This window comes from Ictalurus punctatus, chromosome 1 (genome assembly GCF_001660625.3).
Source record: "Ictalurus punctatus breed USDA103 chromosome 1, Coco_2.0, whole genome shotgun sequence".
NCBI classification, from domain to species: Eukaryota; Metazoa; Chordata; class Actinopteri; order Siluriformes; family Ictaluridae; genus Ictalurus; species Ictalurus punctatus.
In genome coordinates this window covers 9,093,986-9,119,351 of record NC_030416.2, presented here as the reverse complement: position 1 = coordinate 9,119,351, position 25,366 = coordinate 9,093,986, and the positions used below count along the sequence as shown (strand labels likewise).

General features: G+C 34.9%; 1 protein-coding gene across 4 annotated transcripts in view; it reads left to right on the top strand.

The window, feature by feature from the left end:
* LOC124627508 (uncharacterized) overlaps positions 1 to 22,712 on the top strand; it is a 62,154-nt gene extending 39,442 nt beyond the window's left edge. Inside the window, exons 1-7 of one of the 4 annotated variants that reach the window (XM_053680231.1) lie at positions 15,766 to 15,957; positions 16,184 to 16,254; positions 17,487 to 17,595; positions 18,499 to 18,547; positions 18,999 to 19,114; positions 19,505 to 19,522; positions 19,702 to 22,712. In XM_053680231.1, coding sequence (XP_053536206.1) covers positions 19,719 to 21,257 — 1,539 coding nt within the window. In that variant the 5' untranslated portion in view covers positions 15,766 to 15,957; positions 16,184 to 16,254; positions 17,487 to 17,595; ... (2 more) ...; positions 19,505 to 19,522; positions 19,702 to 19,718 and the 3' untranslated portion in view covers positions 21,258 to 22,712. Of the gene's footprint in view, positions 1 to 15,765; positions 15,958 to 16,183; positions 16,255 to 17,451; positions 17,596 to 18,498; positions 18,548 to 18,998; positions 19,115 to 19,504; positions 19,523 to 19,701 lie in introns of those variants that run through there. The other 3 variants (XM_053680238.1, XM_053680223.1, XM_053680236.1) reach the window with 3 other exon arrangements.
* Positions 22,713 to 25,366: the final 2,654 nt, after the last annotated feature.

Below are 25,366 nucleotides of genomic sequence, written 5' to 3'. Positions count from 1 at the left end.
CATTTTTTGATGCGTCCAATACTTATTTCCCCCACTGTAAAATTGACTATAAACATGGGCTTCATAGAAAGTGTTACCAAACACTCTAACAGTGATCATTAATGTTTTCTCCAATTTGCTTTTCCTGCCATATATTACATAGAATAATCATTTCTTTCTTCTGCTGTATGGACCAATAACTACATCACCTGTGACATGCTCTTGTGTTTTCAAAGCTCCTCTGAATTGTATGATTCATGTGACTGTTTGTTCTGCTACTAGGTGAGTGCACAAGGTAGCTTTCAAAAGAGGAAATCTATAGAATAACATTTAAAATATTTACTGAAATTTATGTGAATTACAACATTACAAATACATACCTTACAATAGTTCCTGAATGCTATTAAATTATTGTTCCTCAATAGAATTGAATGTTTTTCTAAATACATTTAGTTATTAGCAGGCAATAATAAATTCTAATGAAATATGTGCCATTACATTATATTTTGAAACAATTGCCGCATGAACTGGATGTTCATATGTATTACAAAAGTATGGCTTAAATAATGATTTGTTTGTTTTGAATTCTGAATTTTTAAATTATTTTAATATCAATGATGAATAGCCTAACAAAGTAATCATTCACAATAATTCTTAACTTCAAACCAGATAACAGCATTTGTTTTGGTTTCATGCAGAAGATTTGGTTATTTTGTGGGCATCCTGGAAAAAATTCCATTTGGTAATAAACAGAATTACTTACATTGAACATTGGACAGTGAACAACAGTTGTCTGAGCTGAACTGAGATCAGCAACAGCAAACACTTATGTCTCCCTGCATTTAATATAATATACAATATATTTATTGTTTGCAATGTCAAGTTCATCCATTTATCATTTGAAGTTCATTTGTATGCTCAGAAGAAAAAAATATGGTCTAATTTGTCATACATCAACATTTTTTTTTTTTTTTTTGTAGAGCATGCTGTTTTCCTCAGTGTATGACTATCAAATACTGCTTATAGAGTTTTATATTTTACTTTAACTTGAGTCTTGTCAACTGTTCAGAGCCTTTGAGTTGAAGCTGCTTGTGTGTTGTCTGGTGTTAAGTAGTGTTATGGTGTTAGTGTTGACTATAGCACCTAGGCCACAATTTAGAATTTCCACTTTGTCTGTTATTTTGCTATTAATAAAACATAGACCCCGACACAACTGCAAGGTTTTGACTATTTACAAATGACATAAAAAAAAACAAAAAAAACATTTATATCATATTCTGAAGCGGCATGACTTACACTTTTGTTAAAACTGACAGAAAGCCTCTTTAAATGTGTCATGGAGTTAAATGAATTAATTATTTAATTATATTATTTGGCACGTGCAAATATTTCGACACACTTCTGTTTGTCAAAACTTATTAGGCCTTAAAGCATCATGAAAAACTAAACTACATTTTCTGAGATTTTAACACAGGCGTACATGTCTCACATATTAAAAGACAATTTTAGTATCCGTTAATTTTAATTGTAGGAGAAAACTGGTTAATATTGAGCTTTTTTTCCGCTAGTTTCGTCTTCGGGGTTTAAAATGCCATTACAGGCAGTGATGTTGCAATGTACTATAGTACATCGATGACGCGTTGGTGTCTCATAATTATTCATGAGACTGTGTGTTATTATCCTATGAGGAGATGCTGTCTCTTAATTATTCATGGCCGGTCCAGTGTACGATTTTACACTTTTCACTTCCGGTGCAAGAACATTTTGCGCCTGGACTTGTTTGTTTTGTCTGACTTGTATGTGCCTTGTGGGAATTATTTAGCCTTTTTATATATATATATATATATATATATATATATATATATATATATATATATATATATATATATATATACACCATTGACTACATTTACCTATCCTGCACTGTGGCTTACAAACATGGCCGCCATGGATCGCAATTCCCAGAGCACTCACATTCATTGTAATCATGCACACCTGCATCCGATCTCACGCACAATCGCACCACACATAATAGAGACTGTTTGAACACTAAATATTTGCAAAGTATTACGTGAGTTTCCATATACCAAGTGTTTGTTTCTCGATACGTGTGTGATTGTTTTGATATTGTTCTTTCGCTCATTCTCGATTCTTGTTTTGCCTTGTTTGCTGATCGCCTGACCTATTGCCTGTTTATGAACACTTCTATGTTTCACGATTTGAATTTGTCTGCCTGTTGCTCATATAATAAAGCTTTTATCTGCATTTGCATCCTTCCTACCTCCTTTACGTCCATTACGTGACATCTATACAGCTTGTAGATCTGCTCCCACTCTCCAGACTGGTCCACTATCAGCATGTGTCAATGAAATAAGTCCAATTTAAAAAACTTAACAATGACAAAGATGAGATATAATGAGATCATTATTATCGGAACACCAACACTTCTGCTCATACATACACAGTCAACAAGATATAAGAACGTGCTTAGAAGAGTGAAACATTTCACAAGAATTTCAGGACTTAAAATAAGCTGTGATGAATGTTAACAGCACTGTTTATGCATCCCAGTTTTATGGTAGATTCTGACAACATGTCCATCAAACACATAATTACATACTCATTGGCATCTAGAAGCAATTTAGAATAGAATGTTTTAGTCAGTGTGATGAAACCACAGAACCTATAATATATTAGATTATATGCCTATAATCCTCTTTATTGGGAAAAGAAAGTTATTTAGAATGCATCTGTCTTTAATTTATTTATTCATTTTCATATGATTCATTTACATGTGACTCATTTACATGTGATACATTTTCATGTGATTCATTTTCATGTGATCCATTTACGTATGATTTATTTACATGTGATTCATTTACTAATTTGCTTCACTTTAAATCCAGATTTGGAATGCATTTGATAAAATCTTGTGAGCAAAAGGTCTGTTATTGGTGATCTCAGGTCTCCTTTGGTGAACAGTTCAATAAAAACTTAATGTAAAGCCCATAATGAACTTTCTTTTACTTTCACACTATCCGTTGTTACTCAGATGAGGACTGATTCCCTTCTGAGTCTGGTTCCTCTCAAGGTTTCTTCCTCATATCATCTTTTGGAGTTTTTCCTTGCCACAGTCGCCACCGGCTTGCTCAATAGGGATTAATTCACACACTAAAAATCTGTATCCTGTGTTTATATGTTTCTGTAAAGCTGATTTGAGACAATGTCCATTGTAAAATGTGCTATAGATATAAAATTTTATTGAATTGAATTGTTATGGCCATTTCAGTAAGGACCCATTGGTACCACAGTGGGAGATCAATGTCCATCACTGTATCCACAATTAAAATAGACTTTTTGTTAGCAGAAATATTTCACTGATAACTGATTCCTTAGTGAGCTAGCTAGTCATGCAGGGTTAAGCATGATGAACTTGTGGTCAGCTCTTTTCATCAGTTAAAATCTTCACTTTTTAGATACTTCTTGATTTTCACTCAGTTGGATTTTTGCCTCTATATTTCTACTCTTATTTGAGAAAGATTTTGCCCAAACCTCGGGCTATAGATAGGCTATACATTTGCTTAAGTACATCTCTTTAGAAGGATCTGTAATCTATAGTTATATGTAGTATGTATGCTGGTAAACAGAACTTTTTTGCAGTACTTAAAGTAAAAGCTTATTGTATTTAGTTAATATTTCTAAATATTTAGAAATCACGTTTTTTCATACGGTTTCACATGACTTGTCACGTGCGATCACGCGGTATCCTGCACGCATGGTTCTAAGAATTTAAATTAATTTGTTGTGCTTCACACAACAACCACGAGGTGAAGCATAGAACAACATACGGTAGCTTAACACAGTATAATAAAAATGGAATGTGTGGTTGAATGGTTCACATAAAAATATAAAGTTTCTAATTAATTTAAGTATATAAAGTGAGCATGCTTGAGTCATGTGGTACAGGTATAATAACTATAGTATTTAAATTAACGTTGCTATTAAATGTGTGCAAGGACAGAGCAGTGGTAACATACAGGTTTAATACGCCAGTGACTGGAGATTGAGCCCCAGCTCAAGTGTTTTTTTTTTTTTTTTTGACTGTAGAAGGTTCCTCAAGGTAACATTAAATTAATTCTATCTTCTCCTTTCTTGCCAATGGAAACTTTTATTCTTTTCTAAGATTAATTTTCTTTTCTTTTCCTAGTTTTATTGTTTAAAAAAGACGAGTTTAAAGTGAACACAGAAGTCCATACACTGAAAAAAAGCCCAGTGAATTTACTTAATTTAAATTTGTGCATCGGTTAACTTGAATTACATTAACATAATTTGTTTTCATACATCAAACATGACTTCATCAAATATTTTATCCATCCATCCATCCATCTTCTACCACTTACTCCTTCTTCAGGCTCTTAACCTGGAGCCTATCCCAGGTAACATCGGGCACAGGGTGGGGTACACCCTGGACAGGGTGCCTGTCCATCGCAGGGCACAATCACATACTCACTCACACACCCATTCATACACTACGGACACTTTAGACACGCCAATCTGCCTACCATGCATGTCTTTGGTATTGCAAAATATTAATGTAGATAATATTTAAGTAGTTTGAGAGTGTAGGAACACCGACTCAATTACATCATTCTCAGTGCTTCATGGGAGTGAGCAACATGATTTTATTTTTATTAAAATTAAAGTTTTTTTCTTAATGCATTTCTGCATTGTTCAAAAGAAACAAAGTTTATTTATTAAAGGAAAAGTTGAATCAACTGTTTAAATACACTACCTGTCAAAAGTTTTAAAACACTTATTCAAAATATTTTTTCCACACAATAGAATCATATTACCGCCAGAAAAGCTACTGCATGAAATAACACAAATGGGTCAAGTCTGTGTACTTAATCTTTAATGTAGAAATGAACTACAATCCTAAATTATTTTAAAGTCACATTTGGGGGTTTTTAGCAAATCCAAAACAGGATATATAATGTACAAGGTAAAGTTAATGAAAGTTTGAAAATGATCTTCTACATGCCAGTGTGTGTCCCCAATGCTCAACCATGGCTGGAAGAAGAACTTTAAACAGTCTGTTGTTATAATTATTGTATGCCATTTCTGTCAGTTCCTCAAACCAGAAAAAATTTCTGACAGCAACCAAGTCAGACTTTGTTGTCAGTTTAGCCTTCTTTCGAATGTGGTCCTTCACCGCGTGCCACAGTCTTAAGTTAGTTTATACCCTCTTCAGCAATGACTCTTTTTGAAGCGGTGTACTTAGGGTCATTGGATTTGAAAAAAAATGGTGGTATACTCCGAAGTTATCCCTAATATATGGAGCTGCTCTTTCTTTTATAATAGCATCCTCAAAGAACAAACGATCCATTATCCCTAAGAAGATTGCAATAGTCCAGTTGTCGGGAACCTTTTTGGCTGAGAGAGCCATGAACACCACATATTTTAAAATGTAATTCCGTGAGAGCCATACAATATGTTTAAAACTAAATACAAGTAAATGTGTGCATTTTATGTAAGACCAACACTTTTAAAGTACTATAAGTCTCTGAATTCTTTTTAATAACGTTGTTATGCTGTTGCTAACAAATGATGAATAAAGTACTTCTTACCATTAATGCGACTTCTGGTGCTGCATGGTTTTGCTGATGGCTTTGTAGTCTGGTTGATACGTGGTGAGGTTAAGCTTCATGCAGGCGTTGAGACTTCCATCCATTAAACGTGATCGTAGGTTGGTCTTAATGTTCTTTAGATGTGAGAAAGACTGCTCACATGCATACGTAGAGCCAAACATTGTCAGTACAGAAATACTCACACGCTGCAGTGTGTGGTATGTGACGGGAAGCGCGTTCCAAGTTTTGACAATCAGCTGGTCCGCGGGTTGAAGTTTTTTAATTTCTCCCCAGTTGTGTTTGCTCGCCAACTCTGCTTGCTGTTGTGCAAGTCTTTCCAAATCTTCATTCAGTGACTTGAACTTATTCACCCACATGTCTGAAGCCTTCAGGTCAGCAGCTTGTAGCTCAAAATCTCTGACGGAGACACCGGGGATGTAACTCAGGTCGGCGCTGTCCACTGCACACTCGTGTGGATGGGTGATGAACTTAAAAAGATGAGTGCGCTCACGAAATTCTCCAAAGCACGCTTTGAATGACTGCAGGAGATTAGATGTGAAGCCCGCTAGCTGCTGAAGATCAAGATGTTGAGCAGGGTCACTTGCTGTGCATGCATCTTTAAACTCTCCCAGTTTTTCAAAGTGTAGTAAACGACCTGTTTCAATGTCAGCGATGAAGAGTTCTAGCTTGTTTTCAAATGCAAACACTGCTTGTTGAAGGGATAAGACTGTATTTCCAACGCCTTGCATTTTCACATTGAGCTGGTTCAGATGTTCAGTCATGTCCACGAGATAGTAGAACTTCAGGAGCCACTCAGTGTTAGCTAACTCAGGATGATCAACGTTTTTCATTTCAAGAAAAGTCCGGATTTCGCTCAGACAAGCCGCGAAACGGCTGAGCACCTTCCCTCTTGACAACCAACACACATTGCTGTGCAGAAGCAGACCAGGATAATTATTCCCAACTTCATCCAGCAGTGTTTTAAACTGGAGATCATTTAAAGCTTGGGCAACAATAAAGTTGACCACCCGAATGACCAGCGACATCACCTCACCAAGCTGCTCGCCACACATCTGAGCACAAAGCGCCTCCTGATGTAGGATGCAGTGAAAACTTAGGATGGGTCTCTTTTCATGTTCACGAAGAAGTGCTACGAATCCTGTTTTTCCCCACCATGCATGGAGCACCATCAGTACACACCGAAATAAGTTTATCCATCGGTAGCGAGCTCAGTGAAGGACTTGAATAAATCCTCCCCTCTTGTTGTCCCTTTCATAGGCAAAACAGCAAGACTTTCCTCACGTAGTGTGTCACCGACAGCATACCTTGCAATCACGCTGAACTGGGATAAATGGTTTACGTCTGTTGATTCATCCAAAGCGAGAGTAAAGAATGGTGCTGCATTTATGTCCTTCAATTGTGTTGCCTCAATTTGATTTGCCATCATGATGGTACGATCGTGAACAGTTCTTGCCGACAGAGACATGTCTTTTATTCGTTTGATCATCTTGTCTTTTTCTGAAAAGTCGTCAAAAAGTTCATTGGCAACATCAAGCATGAATGTTTTGGCATACTCCCCATCTGTGACTGGCTTTCCGTTTCTCACAATTGCTAAAGCACCAGCAAAGCTAGCCGAATTCCAGTCACCTTGTTGGGTCCAAACACGGAGTTGCTGCTGACTAGCTTGCACTCTTCACAGTAGCTCTTGACATGCTCTCTTCCTGCTGTCCCCTGCAGGATATTTCGATGCAAATGTAGTATGGCGTGTGTCGAAGTGCCGCTTTATATTTGACTGTTTCATCGATGCAGTTTCATCATTGCATATTAGACACACTGCAGAACCTGCTCTCTCCACAAAGGCGAATTCCTCTTTCCATTCCTGCTGAAAAGTACGATACTCCTCATCTTTTTTTCTTTTAGCCATCTTCTTCGATAAAAGGGTTTCTGCAATTAGCTAGCTGACTATTTGATTCAAAGGAGGGAAGTTTACTTCCTGACCTCACAACGACCCATGTACGTTACGCATTATCCAATAAAAATTTGGTGTCGTCCTGGAGGACAGCTATGATTGGCTCCAGCCACCCGCAACCATGAACATGAGCGGTAGGAAATGAATGGATTGAAATACATGAGAATGTTTTATATTTTTAACGTTATTATTTTTTTTATTAAAGATTTGTCTGCGAGCGAGATGCAGCCATCGAAAGAGCCACATCTGGCTCGCGAGCCATAGGTTCCCGCAATAGGCGCTGGTCCTAGTCTTGATATTGTTCCCCACACATGAACTTATAATGGGTGTTTTGGCTTTGGTTTGGAGACACATCTCCCCGTTGTCACATAATGGCGTTGAGGACAGATGCAATCACAGTTAAGAGCTTTATTGAAGAGCATATATTCCAGAGGGCAACGCAAAAACAGCAACAAAGATAGGCAGAGGTCAGGCAATCAGATAACCGGTCTAGATCAGGTACGGCAGAAATCAAGGTCAAGGGAACAAATAAAGTAAAAAACCAGAATAACAACACAATAGCATGGCTTGGTAAATGGCAGAGACAATAGCAATTGAGCATATTACTTCACAAAGACATTGTGAATGAGCAGTCTCTTTTATAGTGTGGTTTTATTGTGAATGTGATTGGGAACAAGTGTATCTGAATAGTATTCCAGAGAAGGTGAATGCGTGTGTGTGTGGGAAGTGTAGTCCATGGTGGCCATGGTTGTAGGCCACAGTGAAGGATGGGAAATGCATTCACCGGTTTGCTGTGACATGACACCCGTCTTACAGAACGACATGGTGGCAAAGCGCTCCAAAGCCACTGTTGTTTCACTGGTGAAGATGATGTTGTGAAATGTCTCCTTCTCATTGATCCATTTTTGCGCTTGCTGGAGATGTATCTCTCTGTTTTTGTCTCTGATCATGGGACAGTGCTGGGTTTTCATGTACTTCCAGCCCATTATTTGCCTGATCCTCCAAATGGATTGCTCACTGATGTCTAATCCATTTTCATGCCACAGCTGTTGTTTCACAGAAGCTGAAGTCAGTTCATCATTCTGGCTAGTAATGTTCATAATCATAATGGCTGTAATAATGTCATTAAAAACCAATGGAAAAAATATATATATTTGTCATCACCAACATTATAACACCACTGCTTTGTTTTAGTTTACTTTTTAATAGCATCATATTGTATGAAGTTTGTAAGATATAACTTACGTATTTATCTTGCGAGGTTTATGCATGCGTGGTCTTCGTTCTTTGTAGTGTCTTCTGATTGTGCTCAATGTAGCCTGTACCCCAACTTAGATGGTGTTGTATTTCTCGGGTGGATCTTCCAGCAGCCCTCATCATCCTGATGTATTGTGAATGCACTTTGATGACCTTGGTCATTTTGAGATGCCTTTACAGAAGGATCATCTGTATTAATCCATGCACACGTAGGTGGCCATTGGGGGGCGTGAACAACACTGACTAGAGGCCCATGCCAGTTAAAAAGATTCAGGTGATGGATTATTAGCAATTTATTGTCATTCCAACATTTTTTTTTTTTTCACAATTTAGCTGTCTTTTTATTTTAAGGATCTAATAAATTGCATGTATAAAATTACTTAATTTACAAGTGTCATGTTTGGGATTTTTTTTTTTTTAGCTTATTCATCATTTAGTATAGCTTCTGACTACAAATCAAAATAGAGTTGTGATTTAATGACATAATGATTATTTATTCAGAAATAGAAGTAATTAAATACAAAAATGCTACTTTAAATTTTAAGTCTCACAGTGTGCTTTCAGTTGTTGGACTCCACATTTATATTTTTTATGACCTGTGGAGATATTCAAGACAACTATATTATATATTTTTTATTTAATATATAAAATAGTTTATTCACAAGTGTCATGTTTGTGATTTTTATTCGCTATACAGAATATTTAGAGCAATATCCATAAATAGGTGCAGTTGTATAGACTACAATTTAATTTCCCAGTTTAACTTAGATTTTACTGTAGCTTGAAAAAAAAAAAAAAAAGAATGCTTTGTAACATTATTTTACTGTCTTTCATTTCTTTTCACCATGCCAGCTTCTATGGCTATATTCATGGTTGGAGCATAGTTGGATTTAGTTATTTAAGTTAGAGTTAAATTATGTGTTTAGATTCATTTTTCCTAAAAACTCTAAAGCTAAATGTGGATTCACTTGATTAAAAGCCGTTTCAAAAGTATCAGCTTAATAATACAGTTTCCTCAGATATGTAGAAGTATGACAGTCCAGTAAAACATGTTTAATGGAAGATGAGCACTTTGGCGGATTTTTTTCCTGATAGTAAAAATTGTTGTGTGAGTCTTCTATGTCCTATCCGACATCATGTGTAAATGACTTGATCTCAGCAATTATTAAAAGGGAACACATATCTTATCCCAGCAACAAGTTTTATTTCCTGTAATTTGTTGTTTAGACATTGATCCCACTCCAAACGCCATTTGTTTTTGATGTATGCATTCAGAGTTGGTTTCAAATCTGTGGAAAGTATAGGACATTTTAATGGGTCAGTAGCCAGTGCTTCTCTGGCAGCTCTGTCTGCTTGCTCATTACCGGAGATTCATGAATCCAGGTACCCAGCAGAAAATAACATTAAAACTCTTTGCTTCAAGAGATGACAGTCTGTTTAAAATCTTCACGATTGGTGAGTGATCAGTTTTAGTAGCTTTCAGTGCTTCAAGACACAATTTTGAATCAGTTATTATTAAAAAATGCTTTTGTGGAGCAAAATAAACTTCAGTGCCAGTAGAAGAGCGTTTGACTCTGCAGTGAAAACTACACATTTACCATGACACAGTTGGTTTGTTGCAAAAGCCTCTGCCACTTTATTTCCAGATTAAGATCCATTTGTGTATATTGAAATATGATGTGGCTATACTGCTCTTATGTCCAGAAATTGTTGATGGAAATCATTCAGATGTGTTTTGGATTTATGGTTCCTTGTTAAATCCAGAAGGATTTTTGGCTTTTTGAGATCCCATGGAGGAATTTTGCAAAAGTGTGTCTGTTCCAAACTGTTTAAATCCACTTTCAAGTTCTCCAGATGCGTTTTTATACATGGGCCAAATGGATGAATGAAACTTGTTTTTTTTTTTCCATATATTGTTGAGCATATGCTCACTTACTGTAGCTTGAGTAGCTTTGGATTCGTATGCAAATGTACTGGGCGATTAATGAGCAATTATCATCTTTAAGTAATCTTATCATCTTTTGACTCATCAAATTGAAGGGGAGAAGCAGAAGAATAAAACTTGGAGAGTCATATAAATTGTTTTTTATCGTTATACATCATGGTAAAAACAGATGCATAGATCACATAAGCAGTCATACAATAATTAAGAAATAAAACAGTACGGGATATTGTTTCTTTTGAATGTTTTTTGCTGCTTTTAATGTGGGCTGCTCAAATGGCTTATGGGTCAAGAAACCTTGTCACCACACATCTCACTTGTTTACCATCGGTTTCATTGTCCGCTGTCCGCTCTCTTTTGGTCTAACCCAAAACCGGTGTTCCATGTAGGGCTTGCACCGCTTGAAATGAGATTTGTTGCTGATTGCTCTAATCAGGGGGAGAATGTGGTCAGCCACGTCTTCCACAGTGAGCAGAATTTGTCTGGCCCACTTGTGGGCCACATACTTGCTTTAGTTCTGGCCCAGTATAAGCCTGGGTCCCCGGCCAAAAACTGGTCCACACATTGAAAACCGACACATACAATTTCCTCTGGCCCAGATCCGGCCCACACACTGTAAAGTGACTTATATTGTTTTATGTGGCCCGGGTCTGGCCCAGACACTGTAAGACAGATCTGGCTGAGAGTCGGTTTGGTCTCCGGGCCAGATGTGGCCCAGAAACTGCTAAATGTACTTCATTTTAGCAGAGAAACACAAATTCAACCATTTAATAAGATTAATGACTTTTATTAAACATGAACAAATACACTACAATACGAACATCTATTAACAACACTCCTTTAAAAACAACAAAATAACAAGTAAATATATTTACAGGATATTTAAAGACAAAAAAAATTCTCACACACAGGCACACTCACAAATATATTCAACCACTTAAAAACATCAAGGAGTTTTACAAACAATTAAAAAAAATACAATATGAACAATATGAATTCATACAATATGTATATAATATGAATATTTATTAACAAAAAAGAAAATAAGTCAAACAAATGTATTTACATTTTGTAAAGAACAGACATATAGAGACCATACAGTTCCAGTCAGAAGTTTGCATACCCCCTTTGAACAGGACGATCGGTGTAAATTATCAGTATTTTGTGTTTTGGGTGACATGTAAATATCTATTTAGCTTCTGAAGGGTAGTACTAAATATATAAAAAAAAAGAACAAACTAACAATTAGTTAGTTGTGTACCCCTCGTAGTTGTGTATGAGGGGTCAAATATGCAGAAAATGTTGGTAAGGCAAAGAATGTGCTGGAGCTGGAGGATTTTTCCTGAAGAACAGTGGTCAATTTAATTACTCAGGACAAACAAGGGACTCATGTACAACTATCACAAAACAAAAAATAGTCATGGATCATCCAGGTATTAAGAATCAAGAGTATGAGGGTATGTAAACTTTTGAATGGGGTAATTTTTTATAAATTCAACTATTGTCTTATGGACTATATGTAAACATCTGTTATGTGAAATAGCTTATTCAGGGCAGTACTAAATAATAAAAAAACATGATCATGTTCAACAAGAACATTTTTATGATCCCTCTTATTTTGTTAAGAGTATTAAGACTTTGTAGATTCTGCAAGGGGTATGTAAACTTCCGACTGCAACTGTGTACCAACACCCACACACACACAAATTGAACCACATAAAAACAGCAAGGATTTTTATAAACAATTAAAAAGAGACTATAATATGAACATTTTAAAAAGTAACAAATAGTGCAACCCCCCCCCTCATTTATTTATAATATATTTCTAATGTATTTCATAACATATTTATCATGTATTTCATAACATTAACACTAGTAGCACAGACATATCTGTAATCTATAGTTATATGTGTTGTTATAAAAACTTGTTAACAAGTGTGTGTATGACATGAATTCAATAGTTGTAAATTTGCAATACCCTAACCTTATACCTAATATCTATTAAATAGTAAAATCTGATTGTATTTATGTTTCTAAAGATTTGTAAGCTATCAGTAATTGCATCTACAGTGCATGTTAATATAATACTAATTAAATAAATCATTAATCATTAAAAAATGTAAAGTACATTAGTAAAGATTAGTCAAGATTGACATTCAAGTGGTTAAGTAGGTGGTTAAGTACAACAACAAAAGCATTTTTAACCCTATTAACCAGTATGGCCAGAAAACCAGTTTGCCCGTCTTTGATCTATTCCCGTAAGGACGATATACCGGCTTGGTCGTCTATGCCAAATCCCCGTAAGGCCGATATAGAGGATTTACAGTGTAAACGTTATCCCCGTAAAGCCGGTGTACCGGCATTACTCTGCTATGATTCCCTACTTATTTAATTATTATTTTTTAACCCGGAAGGTTGATGACGTCATGACGCGATTACATTATTACGCCGGCATTACGATGAAGATCCAAGCGTGAATATTGGTGTACTAGTAGAAGTGAACTAAAAATGCCAAAGCGAAAAGCTAATCATGTTCCAGGTAATGTTACACCTACAGTGAACACAGGTACATCTAAAACAGTGAAAAAAAAGAGAACACATACACAGTTACACAGGCGAGAGCGAGGATTCTAGATAGTGATAGCAGTGAAAGTTCAGGCGATGTTGAAACGGAAACTGATAGTGACGCAAACTCTCCTGATTCAGACCCTGATCCGTCTTCATCTTCAGCATCAACCAGTGCGACTGACACTGCAGGGGTCTGGAGTCATAACCTGACCACACACACACACACACACACACACACACACACACACACACACACACACACACACACACACACACACAAAACAAACACACACAACAAACACACAGTAAATAATACACAGGCACCCTTACTTCGGGTCTGGACTGCAGGCCCAAAACAGCAACAAAATAAGCAGAGTGAATTCAGAAATATTGGTACACATTTATGTCTTAGCTTTCTTGAGATTAATAAAGGAAATAACCTTCAAAGTGTTGACTATCTATATTTGATGTAAATAAATTTATATTACATTTATAAATTACATTTATAATATATTTTGAGAGGCTTAATGACATGTTTGGGAATTTGGGACAGGTGTTTTCATTGGTTTAGGACTTAACCCTCATGCACAATTATATGTTTAACATTCTGGAAGTCATTCCTTAATGCCATAACAACAATAAAGGGTTTCAACACCATGAAGTAGGCAACATTATCCACAATTTATTTCTTTCAATAACACCATAATGAAGGATTTAAAAAATATTAAAATCAACAACACGTATACATTTATGAATACTTATTAGGCTGAAGTAAAATATCACAGTCTACACTATTCCCTTACTTATTACAATTCTTCATAAAAACACAATTTAATTCAGAAAAATTCCATCCATGCATCATTTTATCATGGTTGCTAGGGATTTCACATATCCATTCATGCGCTTATTATATACCTTCACCTATCCTCTCTTCATTAAGACTGTCTCAATTTACCTGAAACATGCCATCTTGAAAATTTTTAAATTATAAACAGCTGTACATGATGTGAACTAACTTTATTTTAATTATTATGTATATGTACAATGTATTCCATTTATTGATGATGTACACATCATCAATATGTAGAGCAGATTATTTGTGACAATTTTATATCCTTATGAACATAACTACCTAAATCATGTGTTTGATGCTGACCTCATTACCTTATATAATGGCATATCAATTATCAGTTAAGTTATGTGAAAGCAATCAATGTCTTGTTTTTTTTTTTCATTTCTTGCAGCCTAGATTTAAAACCACAATCAAATAACCACTCATGTTTTATTTGTTTTATACTGACACAAAAATGTAATGAAAAGAAGGTTTGTGGAAACTGCATCCACTGTGGCCCCTTTTTGTAATAGTAGCGGTCCCACTATTATTAAAGAGTCCTAATTTTAAAGGACTTACATTCATTCAAGTCATTATATACACTCTGTGTTTTTTACCAGTCGTTACCATACAGTTCATGTTCTTAAAGTCTCTCTGTTTTTATGTTTTTAAATTTTATATCTAGTACAGTATTCTCAATTCTTATTTTTGTCTTGCCCTTTATCCTGTTTGCACATAGCCTGACCACTGCCTTTTTTGTTACTTTTCTCTGCCTCAAGTTTTTGATCTGGTTGAAATCTTTCTAATAAAGCTGTTGAGTACCTGGGAATTAGAATCAAATAGAATAATTACTATTTTGTGTAGCATTTTCCAAAACTCTTCTGGGGAACTCAGACATTTGTCCAATCACCAACCTCATCCTCGATTTGGCTCTGAGGAATCTAGAAGATCTGATTCTCAAAACTGAGACAGAGTGCATGACCTGTCTTTCATTTACAGACATGTTGTGCTCATACATGCCCCTTGGCAGCATTTATGTTGGATGCTTATTAGCAGATGTCCTCCTGCTAAAATTAAATGTCTTGCCCTGTTTGTCTATAATTACAAATACACAGAAATTTACTTTCATTTTGTACCTTAGTTTCATATTGAATCCAGGATTTGCGTTTTTTGGAGGTTATATTTGACTATAACTGGATGTGGACATTTGCGTCAGTTTGTTTTCATGGATCACCATTATGGATCACAGGATGTGAGCAGCAGCTGTTCTGTCAATAACACAATCTTAAACCTGATCAAGAAAACCTAGAGTACATTTTCATTTTTGTTTCTAAACTTGACTTTAAATGCCCAAATCATAGAAACAGTCACAGGGTTGTACAGTAGCACAGAGACCTCCAGTAACATTTACTAATTTGTAAAGTGTTTTATTGTTTATTGGTCTATTGTAAATTGTAACTTTATTCATTCCATGTAATATATTCTACATGTTCTTGCAATATTTACAGTTGAAAATAAACCTTTTTTTTTTTCTTGGGCACACAATTTCCCTAGTGTTTAGTGTTCAAAAACACACATATTCCCAAGCAAGCTTAGGTTTAGTTCTTTATGGGTTAGACAATACATCAGGGAAAGAGGGATGTGCTCATGCAAACATCGCATGAATGTAGGTGTGTGTGCATTTCCTGCTTTTTGTTATTCGTTTTGTTTCTCTTGCTTTGTATGTAGGAGCTAAAAGCCTCCTTTTCTTTCTCTTGCCATAATCACCACATTTTGCGGCAAGGTAAGTTCACAACAAGGGACTCTATATAATAACATTTATAATATTTTTTGAAAAATAGGTTAATAATACACAATACGTAGAGAGCATTTTTTAAAGGAAATAGTATGTGAATGAATTTATGTACTATTACACATTTATGCAATTTTTGGTATTTGATTATTAAATAAACAAAAACACTAACGGTAAACAAAGACACTAACTTACAATGCAAACTTTTATTTTACAGTTGTCTGACTTGAGAACTGAGATCAAGGGATCAAGGAGCGTCAAAAACAAGTAACTTGTCTGGTGTTTAAGGTATGTAAGATGTACTGCACACTAACATGACAAACTTTCTTCCTTTTTAAATGAAATCCATGAACCTACCGTGCCCTCCACTAATATTGGCACCCTTGGTAAATATGAGCAAAGAAGGCTGTGAAAATTTGTTTTTATTGTTGAATCTTTTGATCTTTTGTTTAAAAAAGTCATAAAAATAATCTGCTCTCATGGATATCAAAATATTGCAAACAAAACACATGTTAATTTTTTATTTATTTTTTTAAATATAGGTGTGCAACAATTATTGGCACCCTTTTAGTCAATAGTTTGTTCTACCTCCCTTTGCCAAGATAACAGCTCTGAGTCTTCTTCTATAATGACATGAGGTTGAGAATACATGGCAAGGGTTCTGAGACCATTTCTCCATACAGAATCTCTCCAGATCCTTCAAATTTCGAGGTCCATGCTGGTGGACTAAGTATCCACTCTGCTAAGTATTAAATAAATTTCGGTTACCGTGGTCCGTACTTTTTTCCTATGTCATTCCACTTTATTACACATCACTTTATTTATAGACTTTAATGTTGTGAATTCTTTATATTTCTGGATTTCTTGAGTTAATACTGATGACTGGTGAAAATTTCATGTGAAAAGCCTCATTGGAAATATATTTGCTGAACTTTTTTTGACACGTTCAATACTTATTTCCCCCACTGTATAATTCATTATAAGCATGGGCTTCATAGAAAGTGTTACCAAACACTCTAACAGTGATCATTAATGTTTCCTCCGAGTTGCTTTTCCTGCCATATATTACATAGAGTAATCATTTCCTTTCTTCTGCTGTATGGACCAATAACTACTTCGCCTGTGACATGCTCTTATGTTTTCAAAGCTCCTCTGAATTGTATGACTGTTTGTTCTGCTGCTAGGTGGGTGCACAAGGTAGCTTTCCAAAGAGGAAATCTATATAATAGCATTTAAAATATTTACTGAAATAGATGTGAATTACAACATTACAAATACATACATGCCTTACAATAGTTCCTGAATGCTATTAAATTATTGTTCCTCAATAGAATTGAACGTTTTTCTAAAAACAGTAGCACAAAAATCATATGAATGTAAATATAAAATGTTAGTTTTTAACAGGCAATAATAAATTCTAATTAAATATGTGCCATTACATTATATTTTGAAACAATCGATATGTGAACTGCATGTTTGTTTCAGTGGTCCAAGAGTTTGAGTGTGTTTTCTTGGGACAGCTATGAGAATTGGAGAAAGGTGGACTTCTGACTTGCTCATGAAGGCAGTTTGCATCTACACAATGATGTGGTACTAAGTCCTGAGGATTTTTCCATCCCTTCAAATGAGGTGTGTGTCTAATTTTTACCATGACAGTTTTAATTGTCATTTGAGATAATTAAACCTCTGAAAGCTCCACAGGCGCCGATGGGCCGTTGCGTGCAAAACTATACAATGAGAGTCCACATTGAAAGGAAGACTCTACCCCCTTTCTTTCATGAAATGCTCGAGCCTATTAGCAGGCTACCATTCTGACAATCCATGCTGCCTCTGATTTTGTTTTATGTTTTCCTCCATAGTCACAACAGAGGCTAGTTTACTAGTTTAAGTGATTTCTGATATGTTTCCAAATGTATGTAGGCTTAGTTAAGGCAACAGACTGTATTGCATGTATTGCATTATCTGCATGGGAGTTGGAAGCAGGGATTAAACATGACAAAAAAATGGATGTGGACAGTTACATCAGTCTGTGTCTACGGATCACGGTCATGAATTACGTGCCGTGATCAGTAGATGTTCTAAGGTTAATAGTGAGGACTTAAATATGCTCAAGTAAACCTACATGTAATTTGTGCTTCCAAACTTGACTTTACATGTACAAATTCTAAACACATTTACAGATTTGTACAGAGACATGAGGCTTGTAGTAGCTTATATTAGTGTACAATGTGTTTTATTGTTTATTGTTTTATTGGGTGAACAAGTATTTTTATATTGTTCTCAAGCAAGTTTTGCGTTAGGTCTTAAGAGGGTTAAACAATATAGACATCATGGAAATAGGGATGTGCTCATGCAAATGATGCACAAATGTGTACATGTGCTTTCGGTTTTTCACTTTCAGTTCTCTTGAAAAGAGCAAAAATCTCCATCTTTCCATCATCACCACCTTTTGCTGTAAATCCTAGGGACCAGATATTTACAACACCTTTGGCATGTTTTCCTATGTAAAATGCTTCCACTTTTTTTTTCAAGTTCCTGTTTCAAGTTACACTTTATTTCTGCAACCAGATGAGTGCACACGGTAAGTTATATATAATATTTTTATACACCGAATATCTTAGACAATATTATATCATTCTTTTATAATACACTGTTTTACCTAAATGCAGAAGTATAACACATAACACAATGCACAGAAGTAAATGTATATGATGTATGTGGATATTCATATGTATTTCTTAAATACTGATTTGTTTTAGTCTTTAATGATGTAATTTTAAATAACGAACATCAGCTGTGTTCAATTTTGTGTTAGTGTTTTATGGATTATTTCATTTTTTGATTAATTTTATAAATTTGTAACTATAATCAATGATGATCAACATCATTTAGTTGATGTATAAATAATTATCCCAACTGACTTAATGTAAAAGATCAGTGGGGCCATTAGCTTAACATAGAGGATAGGAGAGCCAGGGGAAAATTCTAATTCGTAAACAAAATCACTTACAATGGAAACATTTACTTAACAGTTGTCTGAACTAAGAACCGAGATCAAGTGATTAAGGACCATCAGAGCAAACACTGGTGTCCCTCTGCATTCTTTGAGCCAATCTTGTGCTCTCAAGTTACCTATCTGGTCTATAAGGTAAGAATGCCATGACATTACACTGAATAATATATTGGAGTTTAACTTATTCAAGAAAAGTGTGGTAACAATTTGCACACACAAAATCTTAGTAAATTTAAGTAAGCATATTTTAAACAATGTATGCAAATTTAACTAGCAACTTTCTTGGTTTATAAGTACATTTTACTCAAGTTTTAGTTAAATTAACTACATAAACATAAACTTTAAGAAATACACATCATCTAAACATTATTATTATTATTGCTTGATGGTCACGAACACTTTTAATAGTTCTAACCACAAGTAGAACACTTCGACTATGTACAATAATTTCTGTAGAATTAACTGAAGCATTTTTCTTAATTTCTTAAATTTGTATTTCTTAATTTCTTTCATTTGTTCTACCAGCTAACTGCCGAACACAAGGTATGTTTTCAACAAGGTTAATCTGTATTAAATAGTACTTATTATGGGATTGATATTTGAGATTGAGGGTTCTTTTAAACATACAACACATGACACACATTAGACAGATATCATATAATATATGATTATATACTATATAATCTAATGTAATTGTTTTAAATTGTGTATTTTATTTACAGACATTCAATCATTAATAATGACAATGCAAGCAGAACAGAAAAGCCTCTTTTTTGTCACCTGGAACACAAACGGTATTAGAGATACCAGGATGTTACCACAAAAGTTCTCAAACATTTTTAAGAGCCTTAGTGACCTTCAGGCTGATATTGTCTTTATACAAGAGACACATGTTGGGACAGACTGTTACAACATCTTAGAAGATGTTCCAGGCTGGAAAGTCTTCTTCACTGTACACAACTCTCGCAGTAAAGGAGTCGCAATACTGATAAGAGACAAAGTACCATTTGAGTACATATGCCATGATGAGGACTACAGTGGTGGCTACATTGTGCTCTTCTGTCATCTGTATGGTGAACTGTACACTCTTGTTAACATGTACAATCATAAGGCAGACAGAGATATCTTAAATAGTTTAAAAGACTATTTGATGGAAACAGCTGAGGGTGTGCTAGTGGTTGGAGGTGATTTCAACACAGTTTTGCATCCTAGCTTTGATCGGAGATCTTTAAGTTCTCATGCAAGACATTCACCATTCAGAGCTTTTTTAGAAGATTTTACTGTTTCTCTCAATCTCAGAGACACCTGGTCATACAAACGCTCTACTGATGAGGTCATTACACGGCGTCAGAAAGAACAGACAGCATCCAGAATAGACATGTTTTTCCTGCCAGAGCACAAATTGGGACTTGTGTGTAATATTGATGTAGCTGAAGCACAGGGTGTTTCTGATCATTATCCTCTTGTACTAGAACTCACAGTTCAGCACAGAACTGAAACAATCCTCCCAAATGTTGCCTTACGGCTGCCGAAGCCTTTTAAATACACACCTGATAGAACACCAGGGAAGATTAGTGGGGCAGAAATATTGAGTACCATTAAATCTTTGACTGACTTAGAAGAGCACTCACTTGATATGGAGCATGTGAAGTCATATAAAGAGCAACGCTGTCAACTGACTGAGACCTTAAAATACAAATACAATTCAATGATAGAGAATAAAGAGGTAGGAGAGAGAAACACCTTTGAGCATTTGATATTCTCTCAAATTTTGGCAAAGCGTCTCAATGCATCCATTTCCCCTTCTTTCAAGGGAAAGATAGTGACAAATCTTGATACATTTTCCACTGTGAAATTTGAGACAGGCCCACAGACAATCAAGTGGTCTTTCCTTGAAAGAAAACTTAAGAAGCTACAAACTAGGGTGAAGAAGCCACAACCTAGGGTGAAGAAAACAAAAAGGAGGCCTTCTGCCCCCCCACCAGAGTTCAGCATTCTGGAACGTTTTCTGGATTGCCTTCTTCCTAAAGACCAAATCTCTTCTGAACTCAGACTTTTGGAGCCTGGGAGTCCACTCACCAATGCTATCTTCAATCTGGCTCTGAATGAACTAGAAGCCATAGTTGTACGTAATTTATGTAAGGGAACTGTTTGCTATCAAAGACAGGTTCTGCGTGTACATACACCACCAATCACATCTGATTTTGTGGATATTTTCATAAACAATTTCAAGGAGCAGTCAGGACTTAAAATACGTATCTTACAACATCCAGACTAAGTGGTCTTAAGTTGCTTCACAGAATTAATTCTGTTTTCATTTTATATGTTATAGTAATTGCAATTATTTGTTCCCATATTATTAATTTTGATGGCTGACATGATTGCAAATGTGCTCACAGCCAGTAAAGAAAGATGACATTTGTCGACTAATTATGATCAAGGCTTATTGTTTAGGCCTATAGGTCAAGTACCCTTTTTTCTTAACCATGGGAAAAATAAACATGGGTCCTCATACATGTATAATACACTGACAAATTTATCTCATTTTTAATATACACACTAATAATATCACTAACTTGAGTTTTTTTTCTTTGACAAAATATGGGCAAGATTAGTTATGTGACTGTGTCCAGGGTGTACCACGACTTGCGCCCGATGCTCCCTGTGATAGGCTCCAGGTTTCCCCGTGACCCTGAAAAGGATAAGCGGCATAGAAGATGGATGGATGGATGGATTAGTTATGTGCTTTCTTTAAAACGTAATAAGAAACTGGTCACAGTACTAATATCTTCTTATTTAGATTACTGTAATGCTGTACTAAATTACAAAATGAATGTTGCAGCAGATGTTTTAACAATTTAGAATACATTTTTTTATTGTAATGGAGCCAGAGGTGATTTATTAAAGAAAATGGGCAAAAACTACACATACTACAGAGTACAAAATATGGTTAAAACCCCTATTTGAGGTCACAACACAGACCTTTAAGCATAAGTATCTCTAACTTTAGTAACTGTATTTTGGAACTATACTTAAGTATTGTTTTGAGGCATTTATAGTTTACTTGAATATTATACAAATTACATACCTGTACTCTAACTTATCTACATTTGATAAGAAATTTTTTTTCCTTCATTTTTATTTACACCTTTAAAGTACTCATTACAAATCTCTTCTCTCATCTAGTCAATCATTGTATGCTATATATCAGTAGAAGGGCCTTACATGCATTTTATTTACATTTCATTTTCAGTTTAAAAATAGAAAAGAATAGAAAAAAGTGTAAATTGTTTGTAGTTAGGATACTGTTCAAATCCAGCTGGTCGCAAAGCTGGTTTTCCCTGTTTTCACTCCTTTAATCTCAGAAAGATCTCATGTCAGAAAATTGTAAAGGAGTTTCAGACTCTATATCTACAGATTCAGTTTTGATTTTCTTAGACTTGTTTAGATTTTCTTTCAAGAGCTATGATTTTTGGATCAATCTGTAAAATTATAGGTTTTATTTGTACACATAAAATGTTACTTTTATATCTGTATACTATATATATAATATATGACCATGTCCAGGGTGTACCCTGCCTTGTGCCCGATGCTCCCTAGGATTGGCTCCAGGTTCCCCCGCGACCCTGAAGAAGGAGTAAGCGGTAGAAGCTGGATGGATATATAATATATGTAAATTATTACAGCAATGATGCAATGCTTTGTGTAATCATTATATATATATATATATATATATATATATATATATATATATATATATATATATATATATATATATATATATATATATATATATATATACACACACACACACACACACATAACCAGCAGTTTTTACTCTTTTTCTAGCCTAATGCTACATTCAAGTGCAGCCATGTTTACTGTGTTTATGAGAAAATTCTATTTGAAAAAAGAAAATCCTTAATGTCTTTTTTTTTTCCACTTGAGGTGTCTGGCTATCATAATAAACATTATTAGGAAGTTTGTACACTTGTGCATGTCTGCTCTGTTGTGTATTAATTTTCTACTTCCATCTCTGCTTTAACTCAAGACTTTCAGCTACAAGGCATTCGCCACTAAGTGTTATTTTAAAAGATTTTACTGCTCTCTGAATCTGAGAGACACCATACCTTCACTTTACTGATGAGGGCTTTACACAATTTCACAATGAGTCATTCCAGGATAGACTTTTTTTTTAATGCCAGAGGACAAAATGGGAAAATACAAACTACAGAGCTATAGAGTTAAACCACAGAAAGTTTTTGATAAATGTCCTCCTGTCCTAAAACTAAGAATTCAGAAGCAAATAAAAAAACCTCTGGAGAGAGATACAGACAGAGAGAGAAACTTATGATGTCACTAAATCTCCTGTAGTAACGGTTTCAAACTAGGAAGTGAAACGTTTATGTGACGAACACAGACGGAGTTATACACACAGTGAAACATTCCACTACGGTTATAGGAAATATATTCACTGTTGCAATGTTACTCGACCAATCGAATTAGTGGACCAGAGCAAACTGTTGTATAAAGGTTCATAATGTATATATGCTTCTCAACTTAATGTGCATGTTAGCATAACATTAATTGAATAAAAACAATTACTGTATAATCATCTTATATATATATATATATATATATATATATATATATATATATATATATATATATATATATATATATATATATATATATATATATAGTTATGCACCAAAGTTTCAAACTTTCTTTGACAATATTATATCATTCTTTTAAAATATACTGTTTTACCTAAAAGCACAATGAACAGAACACAGTTTAAGTAAATGTATGTGGTGTATGTGCATGTTCATATGTATTTCTGTTTTACACAAGTACTTCTTATATACTGATTTGTTATAAGTTTGTAATGATGTAATTTTCAATAATGAAGATCAGCTGTGTTCAAATTTGTGTTAGTGTTTTACGGATTATTTGATTTTTAATATCAACAAATCATCATGTATAAGTTGGTAACTATAATCAAGATAACATCAGTTGCCTTGTTTAGTTGATGTAGATGTAATTATCCCAAATGACTTAATGTAAAAGATTAGTAGGACCATTAGCTTAACATAGAGGTTAGGAGAGCCAGGGGACAATTTTAATTGGTAAACAAAATCACTTACAATGGAAACATTTACTTAACAGTTGTCTGAACTAAGAACCGAGATCAAGTGATTAAGGACCATCAAAAACAGACACTGCTGTCCCTCTGCATTCTTTGAGCCAATCATGTGCTCTCAAGTTACTTGTCTGGTCCTTAGGGCAAGAATGCCATGACATTGCACTGAATAAAATATTGGAGTTTAACTTATTCAAGAAAAGTGTGGTAACAATTTGCACACACAAAATCTTAGTAAGTTTAGCTAAGCATATTTTAAGTAAGGTCTACACTGCATCAGTGTTTATTCTTCAAAAAAAAATTAAAGTAAATTTACCTAGTAACTTTTTTGGTTTATAAGTACTAACCCAATTTCCATAAAAGGATTTTTCTAAAATGCAATAAAAACTGAAATCTGTGATTTGTCAAATCTCGTGAAACTTTAATTAACTGACAAATGTACAAAGAAATGCTATTTAATTGTATTTTGTAAATATAAACAAATTTAGAATTTGATGCCTTCAACACACTCAAAAAAAGTTGGGACAGGGGCAACGTAAGAATATTCAACTAACACCATTTTGGAGGATCCGGTTAATTGGTAACAGGGGAGGGTATTAGGATTGGGCATAAAAAGAGCATCCACAATAAAGGTCAGCCTTTGAAAGCAAGGATGGTCATGGCTCACCACTTTGTGCCAAACCTCATGAGAGAATTGTCAGTCACTTCAAAAAGAACATAGTTAATAGTTTAAGCAGTTTTAGTATATAAAGTCCAGCAAACAAATCGCATACGTAAGGGAGATTCAAAGTCAATGCAGGCAAAGGGTCAGGCAATTAGCAAACAGGATATCAGAGTAACCAAAGTACAAAAAGCAGAGGACAAACAAAGTCAAAAAACCAGAATAGCAATACGGGAAACAAGGCTTGTTAATGACAAGAAAACAGAAACAGTTTGCAGTGATGCAGTGACAGAATGAGGCTTACACAGGTGCACAGAAATGAGTGTGAAATTGAGAGCAGGCACAGACAGTCATGTGATGTAGTCAGGTGAGGTGCAGTGGCTCATGAGAATTGTACTCACTAGTTCCCTTTTCCGTTATTTCCATGACATTATAGAAATGGATTTAGTTCAATTTTGAGTTAAAGGAACTACTTCACCACAAGTGATATTTGTTTTAGTTTGAAACGTTAATTTAAAATAAGTTAAAATATATTTTTCAAGAAAACATAGTCTGTTAATTCTTAACTACAATCGAGATAACA